This window comes from Panthera pardus, unplaced genomic scaffold (genome assembly GCF_024362965.1).
Source record: "Panthera pardus isolate Hobbes unplaced genomic scaffold, ASM2436296v1 HiC_scaffold_10, whole genome shotgun sequence".
NCBI lineage: Eukaryota > Metazoa > Chordata > Mammalia > Carnivora > Felidae > Panthera > Panthera pardus.
The window spans coordinates 4,800,032-4,817,856 of NW_026526655.1; the positions used below are offsets into that span (position 1 = coordinate 4,800,032).

The 17,825-nt window shown below is 51.4% G+C and overlaps 1 protein-coding gene across 18 annotated transcripts in view; it reads right to left on the reverse strand.

Moving 5' to 3' along the window:
* Nucleotides 1-17,825, reverse strand: part of AGAP1 (ArfGAP with GTPase domain, ankyrin repeat and PH domain 1) — a 546,313-nt gene that overhangs the window by 126,649 nt on the left and 401,839 nt on the right. For 17 of the 18 annotated variants that reach the window (XM_019445480.2, XM_019445481.2, XM_019445482.2 and 14 more), the window contains one exon: nt 2,148-2,309. The exons of the other annotated variant lie outside the window; for it this stretch is intronic. In XM_019445480.2, the coding sequence (XP_019301025.2) occupies nt 2,148-2,309 (162 nt within the window). The remainder of the gene's footprint in view (nt 1-2,147; nt 2,310-17,825) is intronic. 18 annotated transcript variants of the gene reach the window in all.

Below are 17,825 nucleotides of genomic sequence, written 5' to 3' on the forward strand. Positions count from 1 at the left end.
TCTATCCTCTCGACACCGTTGTGACTTCTAATTTGGGTGTTCCTGTGGTGCCTGGAAGTCTGTCTTTCTGTCTGTGTCATCACCTCAGCAGTAACGCCTTTTGATGAAAGGGTCCGTGGTTGTTTTTGGATCGAGGATCTGTCTCAGCCTCATTACACGCTATTGCTCAGAGCGCAGGGTACAACCCCGGTAACGCGCGAAATGGGCTGGAAGCTTCTTAGGTGTCCGACAAGCTCGTGGACACTTCTCAAACTTCCTTCGATTCCCCACTGGCTGACTGGGACACTGGTTCGAAGCAGGAGTCCAATCAAACATGGAACTACTAATTCACTTTACGGCTGTATCTTATTCGCACGGCTTTCACTCTGTCAGGTGGGTAGGTGGGATACTTGGAAAGTGGGACGTGTGGATAACGGACATTATACGTCGACCTGATGATCAGTGTCCGCCAAGCGTCGCCCCTGGAAAAAAGTCATCAGTCTGAAACACGACACACCCAATAAGGTGTTTACCTGTGACCCGGACAGGAAGCCTTTCCCTAAAGCAAATCTTACTCTGCCCTTGGGTATGTGTGGCACACGTCACCCACCCTCATGAGAGGCCAGGCTTCTTCCTGGTTTTGCTCTAAGCCTCCTGTTAGGGTGGGGCGTGTCCACACGCCCCTGGCTATGGCCGGGTGGGGGGGGGAGGGGGGCCTTTGCCAAAGGGCTGTTTGAAAGAGTCTCAGCAAGGCTCAGCATCTGGGGCCGATTCTTTTCCAGTGGGAAGGTCAGTAACGTCTGGGTGGGTGCTGTGATCCACAATCGTTATTTTTCACCGCTGCTGATAGAACAGAATCATCCTCATTTGTCATAACAGGAAAAAGTCGGTTTTTATTGGCTGAACTTGTTAGCAGGGAGCCTAAACGGGCAGGCAAAACGGTAAGAAACGTAAAGGGCTTTCAGGCTCTTCCCCACTTGGCCGCCATGAGAGCAAGCTACTGGCCACTCTGGACGTCTGACTCCTCATTATGCAAGAAACCACACCGCCACTCAGCTCCCAGAATCGCGTAAACATCAAACTCTGCGCGTGCACCATAAACTCTGTTCCTTCCTTACTAGTGGATGCATTGTGGGCTTATAGGCTCATCGCTGGCTATTAGGAGGGAATAAGCCACTTTCTCGAATGCTGCAAACTGTACCTCCGAACCAACAGGCAGAGGATTCAGAAAAAGCACGGCGGAAATGGGGAAAGAACAAGAGTAGAAGTTATAAAAGTATTTCTGGTGTGTGTGTGGAATCCTTGTTGAAAACAGACCCCTTCACTATGGACGGCGCCACAAGTAACAATTGGACGGCGCCACAAGTAACAATTCGTGGTCAACAAGAATGCTATGAAATTTTAATTTTCCTTTGAAGTATTTCTTCAGCTTGTTTTTTTTTTTTACAACTGCATTCATTTCGCCTCTCATAATGGGAGGTATGTGCGTGTGTGTATCGCCACTTTGTATCCCTGGAATAACAACATGTAAATCCCTCTGAAGGAGCGACTTCAGAAAGGTCACATCTGGCCATCACTGAGAACAAAAATGAAGGACTTGACGTAAGTGAAAGGAGAATCGAGCCAAACCGTGATAAACCGTGACAGCTGGAATATTAATAGAGGCCACAAAACAAAAAGAGTGGATAGACACTCACAGGAGGAGCGTGTATTCATAACAGGTTGCCAAAAGCCGGAAACTGAGGCAGCTGTCTCGTAAGGATTGAGACCAGCCAGTATCAGAAAAGACTCCTAGAGTAGGAGAGGCAACAACCTTTATTGGAATAATACAACATGGCGTACCTCCCAGTTGGAGTGGACGTGCTCGCCCCAGGGTGCGGAGGGAGGGCAAGACGGAGAACCTGGCCAGGCGTGTGACAGGGAGACCAGAGTTGCCTCACACCCGAGGCCTGCCAGGAGGTAAGACAACTGATTTGGCTGAAAACTCTCGAGAGTCAGTCAGCGACGAGAAGCTTCCAAGGGCCCCACTAGTGCCCTGAGAGCACACGCGGTGACCTGCGCTGCTCGGCATCTGTGGTTCTGAGGGTATGCGACTTCGCCCATTTGGAAAAGAAAACTTAATTTTCCGAAATGCAGACTCTCACCCTGAAGTCCCCGGGAAGCCTTACCTTCAGCAGTGCTGGAGAGACCATCGGCTTTGAAGTTGCTGGTACTTTTCTTCCTTCGGTGCTTCTTTCTGTTGGCGTGAGGGGAGGGGGGCGGGTCGAGCTTGGGGCTGGTGGTGCTGGAGATACTTGGGCTGGAGCACACGGAGTCGCCCAGCCCCGTGTCTGCCATCAGACCGGAAAAGGCAAAAGAACGCAAAAGTTAACACTCGAAAAAAGGCAGGCTTTGCAAAAATATGAAAGCAATGCTCCTCCAAGATCATATCAGGCCCCACAGGTACTACGCTAATGTGAGATCCCTGGGCTGGAGGCCCAGAGCGTCCAGTATTCAAACGTCACGGGGCCACCTGCTCTCATGTACCGCCTGCCACTCAAAAAAAAGGCCTTTATTTCTGGATCATCTGTAGGCTGTGGAGAACTTAAAGTTCTCTACTTTGCCCGACCGGTGTCCTGGAAAAGGAAAGTGGGGAGTTCATGCGTTTCATTAGTTTATTTTTCTCTTCCCATAATTACACCGATACGTTAAAAGTAATTTAGAGATGTACAAGAATGCACAGAAGGCGCCCTCGTGGGTGGGTCTGGTTCTGTGCGTGCACACAGGACGGAGGGATTCCCGATTCTCGTAACTTCCACCCTCAACATTAACACGACTGCAGCACCCGTTTATTATTATCGAGAAATGGCACGCCACCTCACTCTCCCACCACGGCGGGCCCGCCGATTCTTGATCCACTGAAGCTATTTACACAATTTTAAAACCAGTGCCCAGATGTGATAATTCACTATAGGGGAAACTCAATTTCTTATGTCCATTTTCCTCTTTATCAGAGAGAACAGCAGAGTAGTTCTCTTTGTTCAGGGAATGAACATGTAATTCAACCAGAAGGAGAAAGTGCTTTGAAAAAGTGATGTAGAAACACCAACCAAACACCCACAAAGCCTGAAGGATTCATGGTTCAGCATCTCGGTAGCTCAAAAGACAGAAAGTTCGCTGCAAAGTACTTAATTTGTTCAACTAGTACGTTTTGCGCACCGACTGTGGGCCATGTTTGTAGAAGCTTGGGATCCGTCACTGAGAAAGACAGAAAAAGAGTCCCTCCCCAGATACATTACAAGGTGGTAAAGTATCATGAAAAGGACCAGGGCTGCACGGAGGCTGGGCCACCCCAAAGTTCCCGCAGCATAACCTGGGAACATCTGATGGCACGAGACCCCGGAGACTGGTCAACAGGGTCCACTGAGACACTGGCAACCATTTTAAGGAGTCTCAGGAAGAGTGACAACGGGGTGTCTCAGGGATCTGCCCTCCCCCCAAACTGACTTCCCTCTACTTGCCCTCCCAGGCCAGACATCTGGTAAACCTCACTGGGTAACTTTGCCCAAGGAGTAGCAAGCAGGCCTGAGTCCCCTCTTGGCTGCTTCTGTCCCTGTTTTGGGTGAGGGACACAGGCTTGAGAAGGCTGGGGCTAGAAGAGGAGTCTCTATTCACAAAGTCACCATTTCTTTTTGGTATGGCCTTTCACGCTCGCCCCTGCTCTCCATGTAAGCCACAGTTGCCCTCGGTCCCGTCCTTGCCCCCCTGGCCTGGACGGAGCAGCTGATGTGTCTCTTTTCTTCGGGCGTTCTGCCTTCTTTTCCCAGACTTTTTTCTACAATACTCATCTTCTAAAAGCAGCAATTCTACATATTTTAAAAATACTAGAGCCCACTGGATAGCAGATGAAAACTGTAAATATCCCAGAAAAAAAGGCTATTCTAATTAACACGTTGCACACAATTTCAGAGAGGTCGGGGTCCGCCTGGTGCTGCTAAGGGGTGTTGGGACAAGAGCGTTAGCTGGTCCGAAAGCCTCTAGGAGGCTCTAAGCCTCCCAAAGCTGGTCCAACCCTTTTCCACACTCACACCTTATCATGATTTAATTTCTGTCCATCTCACCTATTTTCCGCCCAGATTTCAAAAGTCTTCATTCACTCTCCGACCATTAAGGGTTAAGAGTCTACCCTGTGTCAGGCACGGGAGCACAGTTGTCGCAATGGCCGTCCCCACAATAGGAGCACAGTTGTCACAGTGACCGTCCCCACAACAGGAGCACAGTTGTCACAGTGGCCGTCCCCACTACCCATCCTGGAGGTGGATGAGGAAAACAGGCAATGACGACTGCCCTTTTCCTATTTCACTCTGGCCCTTGGGCACCCACTCAACTCAGCGCACCATTTCCATTCCCAACTGTGCGTCCCAACCCACATGTCGCCCCCACTGCTGTGACGCTCTCTCCCAAACTACCATTTCTCATCCCTGAACCACTGACCCCGAAGACGGGCTTTCTGCACGTGGGCGGCTGTCAGTTACCTGCATCTAAGTGGCACGCCCGTTCCCCAAGGCAGTTAGACGCCCGTTGCCCCCATGTGATACTGAGCGTGGAGCGGCTGCCCCAGGTCCCTCCCATTCTCTTTTTCTTTTCAAGTTTATTTATTTGTTTATTTGAGAGAGAGAGAGAGAGAGTGAGAGAGAGAGCGAGCGTGTTGGGGAAGGGCAGAGAGAGAGAGAGAATCCCAAGCAGGCTCTGCACCGGCAGCACGGAACCTGACATGGGGCTCGAACTCACAAACACTCGCGATCACAACCAAGGGCTGGACTCTCAACCGACCTGAGCCACCCAGGCACCCCCCCCCCCCCCGCCCCAGTTCTTTTTTAAGGCATGCACCAACACTTCTGGATCAGATGCTCAGAATACACATGCGAGTTGTGCATGGTCACAGAACAGCTTCCATACGTGTGTGGTGGATCTATTTCTGGGCTCTCTAGGCTCTTCCAACACTCCGCCCATCTGTCTCTACGGTAGCAGCATGTGATCTGGAATGCGACGGCTGGGCCATCCTGGTTCCTCACGGGGTAGGGCAGGGCCCCGCACATCACTATCCTTCACGACTGCCTTGCCTATTTACTCCTCGCTGCCTCGAGCACACAACTTCGTACATCCACCCAAGGCGACAGAGAAGACATTAAAGAGGGAGGGGTCCAAACCGAGCCCCAAATTTCAGAGGCGGTAATCCACACCTGGGAGCACCGGGGAGACCGGCGAACGAGACCCGGGTACGGCAGGTCACCTGTGAAGCCAGCTCCCGGATCCTCGGACTTGCTGATAAACCACCAAACACTCTTGTCAAATACAAGAGTGGCTGTAGGTGGGCGTCCAACCTAGTCATGTTTTTGACGATTTTAAAATAACAAAGGGAAATCTATGTAATGTTTTTTCTCCTCAACGAACTATTCTGCTTAATTAAATTGCTGTTCCCTTTTCTATATATATACAAAGCACTTCTCTAACAATCTGTTTATTTTTAATGTTTTATTTATTTTGAGAGAGAGAGAGAGAGAGAGAAAATCCTGAGCAGGCTCCGTGCTGTCTGCGCAGAGCCCAACGCAGGGCTCGATGCCAGGAACCTCGAGATCATGACCTGAGCCCAAATCAAGAGGCTGATGCTCAACCAACTGAGCCACCCAGGTGCCCCTCTCACAGTGTACTTTAGAATCCTACTTGGGAATGACCTTGCGCTCACGGGTATATTGGTCATAACTCACCCTCCCGTGGAACAAAACGACAGGCGTCTGTTTCTAGGGATCCCCCTCCATTCCAGATTCAGAAAACTGTTCCTAGAGATCATTGCCAGGCACACGGCGATCTCATTACCGAGTTATCTGGGCATCTTGGGATATCTGGAACTCAGGGAGAAATCTCGGGCTGACTCGCTTGGAGCAAGTAGCTGAGCGGCAGTCTTGAGAAGGAAACGCATGCCAGGCGTGACACCCACCCTCCCCCGAGGGACCAGCGGCAGCCTTTACCGCAAGCCTTCTCTTCCACCGGGAAGCTTCAAGGCCAGCGCGTCATCCGCCTGTGGCTCCGTGTTTCCGCTAAGCCACTGGCTCTCCATCGGAAACCCCTGCCCAGGGACATCTGGTCACGCCTGCAGACACTTTGGGTTCTCGACAGAGACAGGTGGAGGCGCTACAGGCAAGGACTAGGGAGAAGCCAGAGACGCTGAAGAATGCGCCGGGACACAAAGGACAGCTCCCACCACAAAAACCCGCCTGCTCTAAAACGGCCATGGTGAGACAAGTGTGGAATCAGAACTGTGCTTTTGTTCTTCATCGCCCTCTCAGACTCGTCCGGGACTTACAGGCTGTCCGTGCAAACTCCCTCGCACGAGCGAACTCCTCAGGACGCTCGCTTCAGCTGGTAGGACCTGGCTCTCCCCTGGGGACACACCTCTCAGGTGACGGCACTGGTAGCCACCCCCCACCTCCCCCAACCGGACACACAGGTGCGGCTTGCAGGCCACTCTTCCTCCAGCCCCGGCCTCCTAGACGCCATTCCCTGGACGGTTCCGCTCACACCCGCCACGCCGACCCTCTGGCTTATGCCCCTTGGCTCACGGACTGCCCGGCAGCCGCTCACCCCATCCTCACGAGTGATGCCGTCCAGATGTTCTGAGGTGCCCCCCACTGCAGCGGCCCGGCCTCTCGAGCCTCCCCCTTGCTAAGCTCTTTCCTTCCATCCAGCCCTCATGGTTCTAACCCAGACCCACCACCACGAGCCGGCTGTTCTGGGTCTTATTTTTGTCTTCCCAGCTCACTTACACCGGGACCCACACTCTGAGGGTTATGCTGGTGACACTCTCCTCCCTCTGCCTTTCCTGACCCTTAGCCCGACTTGTCTGCTAGTTTCCACCCTGCACCTGGCTCAGCACCTGTACTCAGGCCCCGTGGCGGGGGGGGGGGAGGAAACAGCCTCACACCCACTGGCCTCCTCTATCTTTACGACCCCCAAACTGGGCCAGGCTGGACCGGAGGCCAGACCTCTGGCCTGCCCTGGGATGCACCAGGAAACTGAATAAAGCCACTCCCTGCTCTGCAAGAGGCTGTAACACACCTTCTCCATTCTCCTTAAATGCCCCACACCTCACTCCATCCCCCGCAGAGACAGCATTTTTCATTTTGCTGAAGACAAAAGAAAAATCCCCAAAAAGCAGCAATCGGAAGTGAGCATTGCCCTTCCTGTGCCGGTCCCTGGTGGACCTGGGACCTCCCTGCAGCTGGGAGCTGGATTCCACCCCATTTTGCCGCTGGAGTGACTTGGCCCCCAGCCTTTCCTACCCTCCCCGGGCCGCATCAAACGTGCTGTATTATCGTATTGTCTCTCGTTTCTAACAAAACCCTCCATGACCCCATGCCCTCGCCCAGCCACCACCTGATTTCTGATCCTTTTCAAAGCACAGCCCCTCTCTGCTGTTTGTGTCTGGTCATGGCCGACCCCTGCTCCAGTCAAGCCGCTGCCCCAGCCCCAGCCCCAGCAGTGGACCGGCCACAGAGGGACTGTGCGGGTCTCGGGAGCACCTCACGTAACCCCTCGCCCCCTCCTTCACGGGGAAGCCAAAGCGAGCTTGACGCTTGTCAGATTACAGGGGAACCAGGAAGGTGCAGGTCTCAGAAGCCCAAGGAGAGGCCCCTCGAGAGGCTCCCCCAGTCCGGCCACGGACCCCAGCTGCCTCGCATCCGGCCCCACCCGCCTCACGTGCCGGGTGGCGCTCACCACGTGTGACACCGCATCACCCACACACGCGTCTCCTCGTTGACAAACGCCTTCCCGGAGAGTGCGCGAGCCTCACGAAGGCAGGGACTTGGGCTCAACCTCGTTACCGGGACACAGACTGGAGGAGGCACTGGATGAACATGGGACTTCTGCGCATATTTGTGGGATTAAGTTTGATACAGAACTGACGACCTCCCTTTCGGAGATGCTCACGCAGGTGGATGGTACTATTTCCCGGAGGATAACCGAGAAGCGCGATCAACTTTGTGACTTCGTCTTAAAACCACAAGCACGCTTGTGTCAAGCCAGCCGTGCGACTGTCCAGCAGTCCGGGACCTAATTTTCGGTGAGCTTCTAACACCCGGAATGAAATCTATTTACGCCGCGAGAGTATTTCCTTTAAAGAAGCCGTACAGGTGACACAAACACTTCACGGGCACCGAGTACTCTACGAGCCAACTCTATCCAGGCACCTGGGGTTCGTCAAAGAAAAAAGGGGGGAACCCCTGCCCCGCGGAGCCAATTTCTAAGGAGCGAATGGATGCCGATCTGATTTCTTGCTTGGTGCCTTCACAAAAGACTGTTTTTCTGGGGCCACGCTACTCAGATAGAGAACGAAGAGAGGGATCGTGTGTCCAGGGAGCATGTCAGCTGCACGGGTGTAACGGTGGGCTAACACAAGCACCCTGGCACGCAGACGGAGGTAAGGTAAGGAGCCGTCTGAACGCCCACCTTCCCGGGTCAAGCAGGCAGGCCAGCCCTGTGGCATCCCTGGAGAAACAGAAATGGGACTCGGGACCCCTGCCTGGGCCGTCAGGACTCAGAGATGGAGAGCGACAGGGAGACAAAGGAGCACTGAGTCAGGAGGAGGCTCTGGGGAGCGGTGGGGGGAAAACCGGAAACACGAGCCCGAAGCTGGCCACGGGAGGGAGGCGAGCGTCTGAGAGGACACAGGGTTGTCATAATGAGAACGCAAAAGCAGGATCAGCACCGGTAAGCCCCGTACATTCCACTGCAGACGAGGAATAAACGATGTGCACACAGTACACGCGAATCCACCTTCCCATCTGCCGCCTGACCTGCTGCTCCTAGGGGCCGGGTCCCACACAGAGTGCCATCCGTGCCCCGATTTAGAGCTGACGAGCTGGGGCCGTGACTTCCCTCCGTCCACCGTCTCCTGTAGACGCTTCCCGCCTCTGTCCACCGTCCTCTCCCCGCCTGTGTCGATGCCCCAACGCCCCATGGCCCGGGCCCTGGAAATTTCATTGCACGGGTAGCGGCCACCTGGAGGCTGGGTGTCTCCGGAGGGTGGGCCGAGGCAGGGCGGGGCCACAAGTGCCTGGAAAAAGCAGATGATCCGGGCCAGGGTCAGCGGGAGCAGGCGCAGCTCAGGAGTGGACGAGAGGGGGCCACAACCGCGGCACAGAGGAGCCGATCCCGGTGGCCAACAGACAGCGGTCGAGGAGGGGCAGGGCCCTGGGTCAGGGCGGCCGCGGCAGGAGACAGGACTCCGGCCGGCCAGCCTGTTCTCGAGGCTGGGGCTGGGTCATGCCGAGAAAGCTCCGGTTTCTAGTTAAGTGGGTCTCGAGCTGCCGTATCGATGCCCCTGGCTTCCAGATCCTGAAAACTCCCTTTCAACAGGAGTTGTGTAACATTCCTCCGGTTTAAAATATGAGCAATCAAAACGTACTAGGCTTCCATGCTGTGCTTTTCCATTTCCGACGACTCTTCCTGCCTGACAAGGTATCCCTCAAAGTGAAAGAGGCCCGGAAAGCCCAGCCTCAGACACTGTAAATGAGCTCTAGCCACAGCCCACGGAACGCAATCCGCTCCTCCTGACTGAATACAAATAATGCATTTTATTTTGTATCAATTACTGGGCACCGGGACAGGCGCCGTCGACGGTCGACGGCGCTAAGTGCGGGCGGGTCGAAGCGAAGGGAAGGGAGGCATGCCAAATTAAAAAAGGCGAGCGCCTCATTACTCCACATCTAAACTGGCTTTGACGGAGGGCCTTGGGAGTCCCCAGGATGCGCGGCGCGGGGCCGGGATGGGCTGGTCCGCTGGCATCCCGCGTGCTCAATGCCAGCCATTAGTTCTTCCCGATCGGGCATCAATGTTCAACGCACACCCCAAAAAATACATAATATGAGCAATAATGATAACAATCTGCAGTCTCTCCAGGCTCCGGGATGTGAAGTAGGAGTCCAAGACGCGCCTCACTTTTCACTCGGGGAGCTGACAAGCATGACCAGAGGGGAATAAAATAACATTCCGTTCGCATAAATATCAAGCAGCCTGCTGGAGACTGATGGCCAGGAATGTATTCTTAGCTATCATTCCGGCAGACAGGCCCAAGGACACTCATAACTTATTTTACAATCATTTAGTTTCAGCTCAAGTGGAAAACGTGACAACTTATCTCTGCTGACAAGATGCCATATCGAACCTTACAATTAACTCTCCTCCGATTATCTGCCCAGCCGATCATTAGCTGGGCCATTTCTGATGAACTGTTGCAGGGAGCTTGCCTCGGTGAGAGCTGTCACTGCCAGGTGGGTGTAGATAGGTTTTTGATATCCCGGCTGATACTCCCATACACGGGGGTTCCGTGCATGTGATTTCCAAGGCCCTGCTGCTCCCCAGCGTCTGGAAACGTGTCTCCCTTGGGGGAGGTGTCCTTCGGCCCCGCGCCGGAGAGGGGCGGTGTGCCCCTGCGACTGTGTGACCGCACCCGCCACCTGCTACCACTGTTGCCGTTGGCCGTCCCAACACCCATCCCCGGTCCCCAGCACGGTCAGAGGTCAGGCCGTTCCCAGACTCTGGAGGCAGTGCCTCTCCCCACTCTGCCTTAGTGGGCCTGGTTTGGAGAAGGGACGCCAAGAAGTTGCTGCAGGAAGCCACCCACACCACCAGACGTGCTGCTGGTGGTCCCAAGGGCTGGCTGGCTGTGAATTTCCCAGGTGTTGAAGAGAGACAAACACACCTCACAGTTTATACTCAAAAGGAGGATACGGATCTGTAGAAAAACAAAGGAACAGGAAACAGGAAGAGCACAGGTGGACGGATACCAGCCCTCCTCTCTCTCTCTCTCTCTTGCGTTCACATATACCCTAACTCGCTCATTTGGCAGTATTAGGTACGAGATATTCCTAAAAATCCTTTTTATTTTGGTATTAAAAGAATTCAAAATGATCAAAGGCAGGGCTATTTGTCGGGGCTGGGTTGGGGGTGGGGGCATCAGTTGAGGGCTAAGACCTTCTAACAACTCAAGATGAGGGCATGTAGGAGCCAGTGAATTAAAACACATTTCCTTCGAGACAAGGCCAACGATATAAAGCTAATTTGGATCTTTAAGAAGGGCTCTGTCCTTTCTGAACCTCAGAGAGATGTGCAGGCTGGTAAATAAAGAACAGGCCACCTCTGCCATCCAAGGAAATCACAACATCCCGGCCTCTGTTAAAAGGTGAGTGTGAAGTGAAGTTCAAAACCTCGCCCCTTCTCACAGTCCTTTTGACGGGAGCTTTCAACAGGAGGAGGTTTACTTGAATCCCAATCTCTGAAGATGTTTCAGAGACTGGTATATTGTCCGGTTCCCTTTGCCGCTCACGGCGCTCACACAGAGGTACACGGTGTCAGAAGAAGGGGCAGCGGGGACACGATGGGGGTTCGAGGAAGATGACAGGTGTTGGGGGAAGGAAGAGACGCCACAGTGTTAGACGGAGTTACAAAGTGGGGAGGAAAGGAACACAATAGGAGGAGGCCAGAATGGAGAGAAAATGTGGGGGAGAACCATCTCCTACCTGGGCCGCGTTCAGTCACCCCAACACGGCTCTGTAAATAAAGCTGAAGCGTGGGACGCGATCTTCATTTACGTGAAGCCCTTACTTACGGAGATATGTTTCTGTGACAGCCTTAAGGATACAAGTTCTGATCACTAATTAGGGTACAGGATTTTTTCCCTGAGGTGACGGGAACGTTCTAGGAAGGACCGTGTGATGGTGGCGTACCTCTGGGAAAGCGCCGAAACTCCTGAATTGTACACTTTACACGAGAGAAGTGTAGCGTTACGTGGCTTTTATCTCAATGAAGCTGTTCAGAAGAAAAAAAAAAAGCGGGGCGGGGGGGATGGTCACTGTGTTAAGGGCTAGGAGACAAAGAAAACAAAAAGGGTCAACTTCACAGTCTAGCAAGATGCAGATGACATCAGAATGAGGTCAGGACGGGGGCCTGGGGACACTCACACACTTCAGCTAGAGTCGCCATTCACTGGACTTGGGCCTCAAAGCTGAGTGGGGGACGGGGGAGCGATGTGCCGGTCTGGGCCTCCAGCCACCTGACAGGACCCGGCTCTGTGCTTCAGGTGAATGGTAGGCCCTGGAATGTTCTGTCCTTCCCTGAGGGAGCTGTCCCAGTTTCCCCGTCATCCTACGGAGCACAGCACACGCCCGCGGGCAGGACGGCCTTGTTCCTCTCAAGTCTCTTTGGTTTTCTCTCATGCCGGATGGCCAGCTTGCGCTGAAATATCACAGTCTCATCTTAGGGGATGAAAGGCAGGGTCCGCAGTGGTCGGGCAAGGCCGACGGCCTGAGGGAGCCAATGCTGGGAACACACCGGGAAGGGGCAGACTAGGGAATGCAAGTCAGGATTTCGCACTCGAGGGTCAAAAATCAAATTGTTCTCTGGTTGATTCTGAGCTGAATGCAACATAAAGCTTAAATTAATCCAGCTCACTCCGAGGGGTGCAAGGGCGCTCTGAGCCGTTGGGTAGAGATGAAATCATTTCAAGAGGTTCCTGTTTCTTTCCAGCCTTATCTCTTTTTACATAATCAGCCACAACCATTTCTCGAGTTTGGTGGTCGTGACTAGTCAGTTACAAAAGAGATTCTGTTTCACGTGGGAGGGTCTACCGGCCGGCCAAGCAGACTGGGGGAAGACTGAGCGTGTCTAGAAGAAGACTCAATTAGAGAAGTTAATTAAATGGACGCGCTCCCTCTTTGATAATGTAAATTCCCCTCTTTAGGAATTTAGCAGTTTCTCCTAAAAGAGATGTGGAGTCAAACTGCCAACTGCTGCACGAGGGAAGTGTCCCTGCCTGAGGCAGAAAAATCTAGCTTTTCGTTAGGCAAGGCCATGGAGGCCTCTGTCCAGGGTCCTGAACACGTTCCATCCACCCGGTCTGTTCAAGGTACAGAAAGGCACCAAACTAAGGCTGCTTCTTCAGGGCACATCCCTGTTCTTAACCTGCTGACATCATGTGGTTTGAAAAAAAGTAAGAGTCCTGGTGTCCTCAGCTTTAAGAAAACCTGATACACAGATGCCCAGATTAGAAAAGGAGGTAATCTGGTCGTGACCTATCCCACTGCTCCAGGGTCAATTACAGGTTTAAAAACAAAAACAAAAACATCAGAAAGAACAGAGTATGTCTCTTACTTTGCTTAATTATTTCACTACTGCCTAGGATGGATTTCAAAGTTTTGATCAAAACCAACACTTGCATACAGTTTGATCTTTGGAATTATTACATTAGGACAGTTTTCAAGGTGTGGGCATAAGAAAATAAGTATCTGTGGGGCTCTGGATATGTGTTGCTAAGCCGCTTCTGGAAATTCCACGCTTCTCTCACTAGCTGTGCGTGAGGTCATCCAGACCACCAAGTCCTTGAGCTTGCATACTGTCTGCTGGCCAATTTGCATTTCAGCTCCTCCCCTGCCCACCTCCACGAAGATGCTCACGGTACTCCAGAATGGCCAACACCAAGTGGAATGAGACAGAAGCATATGGAGGGCAGGGGGACAGCCACAATGTGCTCCATGAAGAGGAACCAGCACAGCTGCAGAATCAGAAACGCAGTTCAAAATCCTAGCCTGGCCACTGGCTACGTGACTTTGGGAAATTCATCTCCATCAGTCTCAATTTCTTCACAAGTCAAATGGGCAAAACAGCCCCCTGAACACCTGCTCTTGGTCCGTCATACTCCAACCTGGTCTTTCTCTGTCTTGGTCGATAGCAACTCCACCTTCCTGCTGTTCAGCACAGTGGCCCTGGGTTGCCCTGACTCCTCCCTTCCTCTTCAACCCCACCCCAACCCAAGAGGACATAGCACCACACAGTACTTTGGCCTGTGCTCCGTGTGGTGGCAGGCAGGTGCCAAGCAAATGGACAGGCAGAAGCGCTCAGCAGCATCATCAGGCTCTCTTCTGGAACTGTAACAACACAAGCACACAAAACACAGCTCCTGTCCTAGATGGCTTACGTTTCAGTGCAAAAACATTACCGACACACTCAGAACACACTCACACACATTCACACACATCAGTGGAATGGTGGTAGGTGCTGTGGACAGAGACGAAACACAGGGGCAGAGGCAGAACCTAGGCGGAGGCTCGGGGGCGGGGGGGGGGGTGTCGCTGGCACACCTCTAGCTGCTCTGAATCCTGAAAACCATGCTAGCATGGCCACAGAGGGTGGTCAAGTTTTCTAGAACAATCATCATCCAAGAAGCTGAAACTAAGGACTCTCAACACAGAAAACCACACACCCCCGATACCAAAATATTAAAAATGTAGGGGGGAAAGTATGGCAGCTATTTGAAAGGATCTTGGGAGATCTACTTTGAGAAATGCCACAACTGAAGCTAGACAAACTATAGTGCTGAAAACAGGCAGGGAGAGGGCCAGACGATCTTCACCATGACCTCCCGGCCCCTCTTCCCACCCCCTTTCAACATGGCCCTCCTAGCTTTGCCTTCTGAGAACTGTGATTTGGTCTGTTGGTGTTTCCCTTAGGCGGTAGCGTCCCTCTGATTTGTTTGACTTCTTCACGTGTGCCTAGCAGCCAGTAGGCACCAATGAGCAAAAATAGGTACTCAGTAAAAAGATCTTTCAAAAAAAGAATGTCTCAAGACACAAATGGTAGTACAAAGAACCTACATTTGAGTCAAGTTGTTTTGAAAGCCAGAGGAAACAAAAATCAGTCTATCTAGAGCTGTGCCTTTAACACCCGGGCATTTTAAATATTATTTAAATGCCCGCTGAAACTGTCCTCACAGTTTTAAGCACTTTGCAGAATAAATTATTCTGCAAAGATGATAAATTGGATCTTCTTAAAACGATCTCCATTCCCCTCAGGCATCCCATGTAACATTTTGTTATGTTTGAAGTCAATGGTGGTTATTTTCTTCTTGAATGAAATCAAATGCTAATTTGCAAAGTCAGAGAAACAATGTCTTGTCGCCATCTAAAAGAGTACTTGAAAAACTTCTTGCCCTATGTAATTCCACTACTCTCTCCTAAGCCGGGGGACAGGCAGCTTGATTATGAAAAGGGACCCTTAGGGCTCCCACGCCTTTCTTGATGGTGGGTGGCATGCCATCAGAGGAGTCAGTGATTGTACTGTGGTATCAGGTGGCTCAAACGGAAAGCCTGGCCACCTGAAAAGAGGCCCTACAAGCCTCAGAAACTCCATTCCCTTCCGCCACACCTGGGCCCTAACAATAGCTCCAGTCAACGGGCTTGAGGTTACTGAGCGGGACTCCCCCGCTTCTTGAGCCCGCTCAGCCCGTGGGGGAATTTGGAAGGGTTGGGTTCCATCGGTAATCCAGCCACAGGAAACCCTGGAGTTGACGGGAGGGCAGCCTTGCAATGACTCAGGACCACAGGTGATGATGGAGTTCAGCACTCAGAGGGGCCTGACCTTGACTATACATTCAGGGAGTGCGTGCCTGTGTGTGGGCAGACGCCAGACGTTCACAGATTCAACAAACAACTACCCAGGGCCTGGTTTGAGGGGTGTACTGTTTTACGCCCGGGGAAAGAAGTGAACCAAACAAAGGTACGAGGGGTTTAAAGGAACACAGAAACAATTAACCGTGCAAAACCCTAACAGACTGATCCAACTGTACACTCCACATTGCTACAGGTCCATTTATGGGGAGGCAGAAGGCGTCAAAATACATTAACCTAAATTTGCATCACAAGCTGCCTTGGTTACCTGTTTTGTATACCAAATAACCTTTTAACAAGATAAGCATGTCTTGAGGAAAATAGAGGGAAAAAAAAACTTCCCATATTTAAATGTGAAGATTTGCCCCACAAAGTTTTTATTTTTCTTTTTTGAAAAGTGTGACATGACCCCCTTAACAGCCACTGAAAGAGACTATTTCTGTTTCCTGCTGTTTCAGAATTTTGCTAACCTGCGGCTAATGCCTAATGACTGTGCTACATATTTTATGTCGCTTCCAAGGCTGGGGTTGATCTCTACCTCCTCTGCCTGAAAACTAGGTATCACCAACCCACTCAAGTCTGTAACTAGTGTCAACTGTGGCAACGCTCACTTGAATAAGGAAGTGGGAGACGTTAAGGTCATCTGTTCCTTGAATACCGGAATCCATCTGGTATGACGTTAAGGGGAAGATGAGGTTAATGAGTTCTCACTTTTGACACAGCTATTAAAAACACTGGCTTCAAAATATTTACCAGGTCACAAGTATGCAGCAGGGAGGACGACAGAAGGTTCCCTAAACCAGATGACAAACGAGTAGATCAGAGTGGACGGTTTTGCTTCCATCCAAAATCTGTAGGTAAGATTTTTCCCTGTTGCAGAGGAGCCTGTGGCCTACGTGTGGCAAGCTCTACGTTCTAGGGGTGTCAACACGGCTCAGTCCACGGAGGGCCTGGGAGGCTGGCATGGTGTGATGCATCTGGCCAAGATCGAACCTGCCAAGATTCTGATCATCCTGAGAGAAAAGGATGCTGATTTTGTGCCAGCATAAAGTGAGGGATTCCCATGGGTGGTACCCCTGAGAATCTGAGGCTACCCCTAAGGGTACCCATGTGAGCCACCTTAACTAGGGTGACGCTCATCCTGACTTGCCTGGGACAATCCTGTGTATGCCTGTTCCCCACCATGATTATTAACACGTGGGCACCATAATCTTGATCCCCCTCTGCAATCATTTCCAAAAATGAGAAAAAAAAAAAAAAAACAAGAACAAAGGATATCTAATAATTATGACTATTAAGTTTTGGGGCAAGTGTGGGGTTTCATGAAAACGCATGAACCGCTCTGAAAACCTGCCCTAAATTCTGGTGTTCTGTATGACTGAATCTCATGAGAATCTCACGTCAATCGCCAAGAAACCCGCCTGCGCTGGTTAAGGGTAGGGAAAGTTTGTAACATGACAGATAATTTTAACTTGACTGAAAATCTGTCAAATATTATACCCGGAATAACTGTCTCCACCAACAACCCCACGGATAAAGATACCGTGAGTAATATCTTCATTCAAAACCACAGACCAAAGATCCCTGCGTTTCTGAAGTGTGCAGTACAACCTTCCTCAACAGATAACACCACTGGTCAAGTGAGTGGCTCTTGTCTTTTCCGCAAAAGCAAGAAAACACTGTCATCTCTAAAATCCCTGATGGCGTTTAAAAACTAAGATTCCGCTTGCTGTGCACAAAAAGTAGTTAATAATTCAGCATTAATTCTAGAACATTCTTTTAAGATAAAAAAAAAAGGAACGGACTTCATTGCTACTGCAACAGTTTGGTTTTTTTTTTTTGGCAATAGTCCTTCCACCACTGTCTTGGAATACAGGCTCTGTCCTGGCAAAAATAAAATAAAACGCAACATCACAAAATTCAAGTGTTGGTGGAGATTCTGAGTTGGGTCGGCTTTGGGTTTAAAGCATTTTCTTCATCGTGGCTAAAATTTTGTCAATCTGGTTCAATCAGACACTATGGTTGATCTTTGGGGAAACTGCTATGAAATAAAGTGAAGGATAAGACTGTGTCCCCAAACATAGTAACGGGCATTTTTCTCTTTTTCCTGAAGCAGAAGCCCAGCCCCCTGTGGCTGACGGAAGGGTCAGTGGAAGGGGCAGCAGCCCCAGCGGAGAAGTAGAATCTGCCGCTCGCTATTCATCAAAGATTCGCTCCTTCCCATTCTTCCCTACTGTTGCCTTTTATCCCCCGGGGCGAGGTTAAAAGGAACAACTAGCCACCAGCCTCCCCAACCAGGATGTGGGCCTCCTCTACCTCTGCAGCTCTGCCCACCCCTTTCCTCAAGAATACATTTCTTTTCCCCTT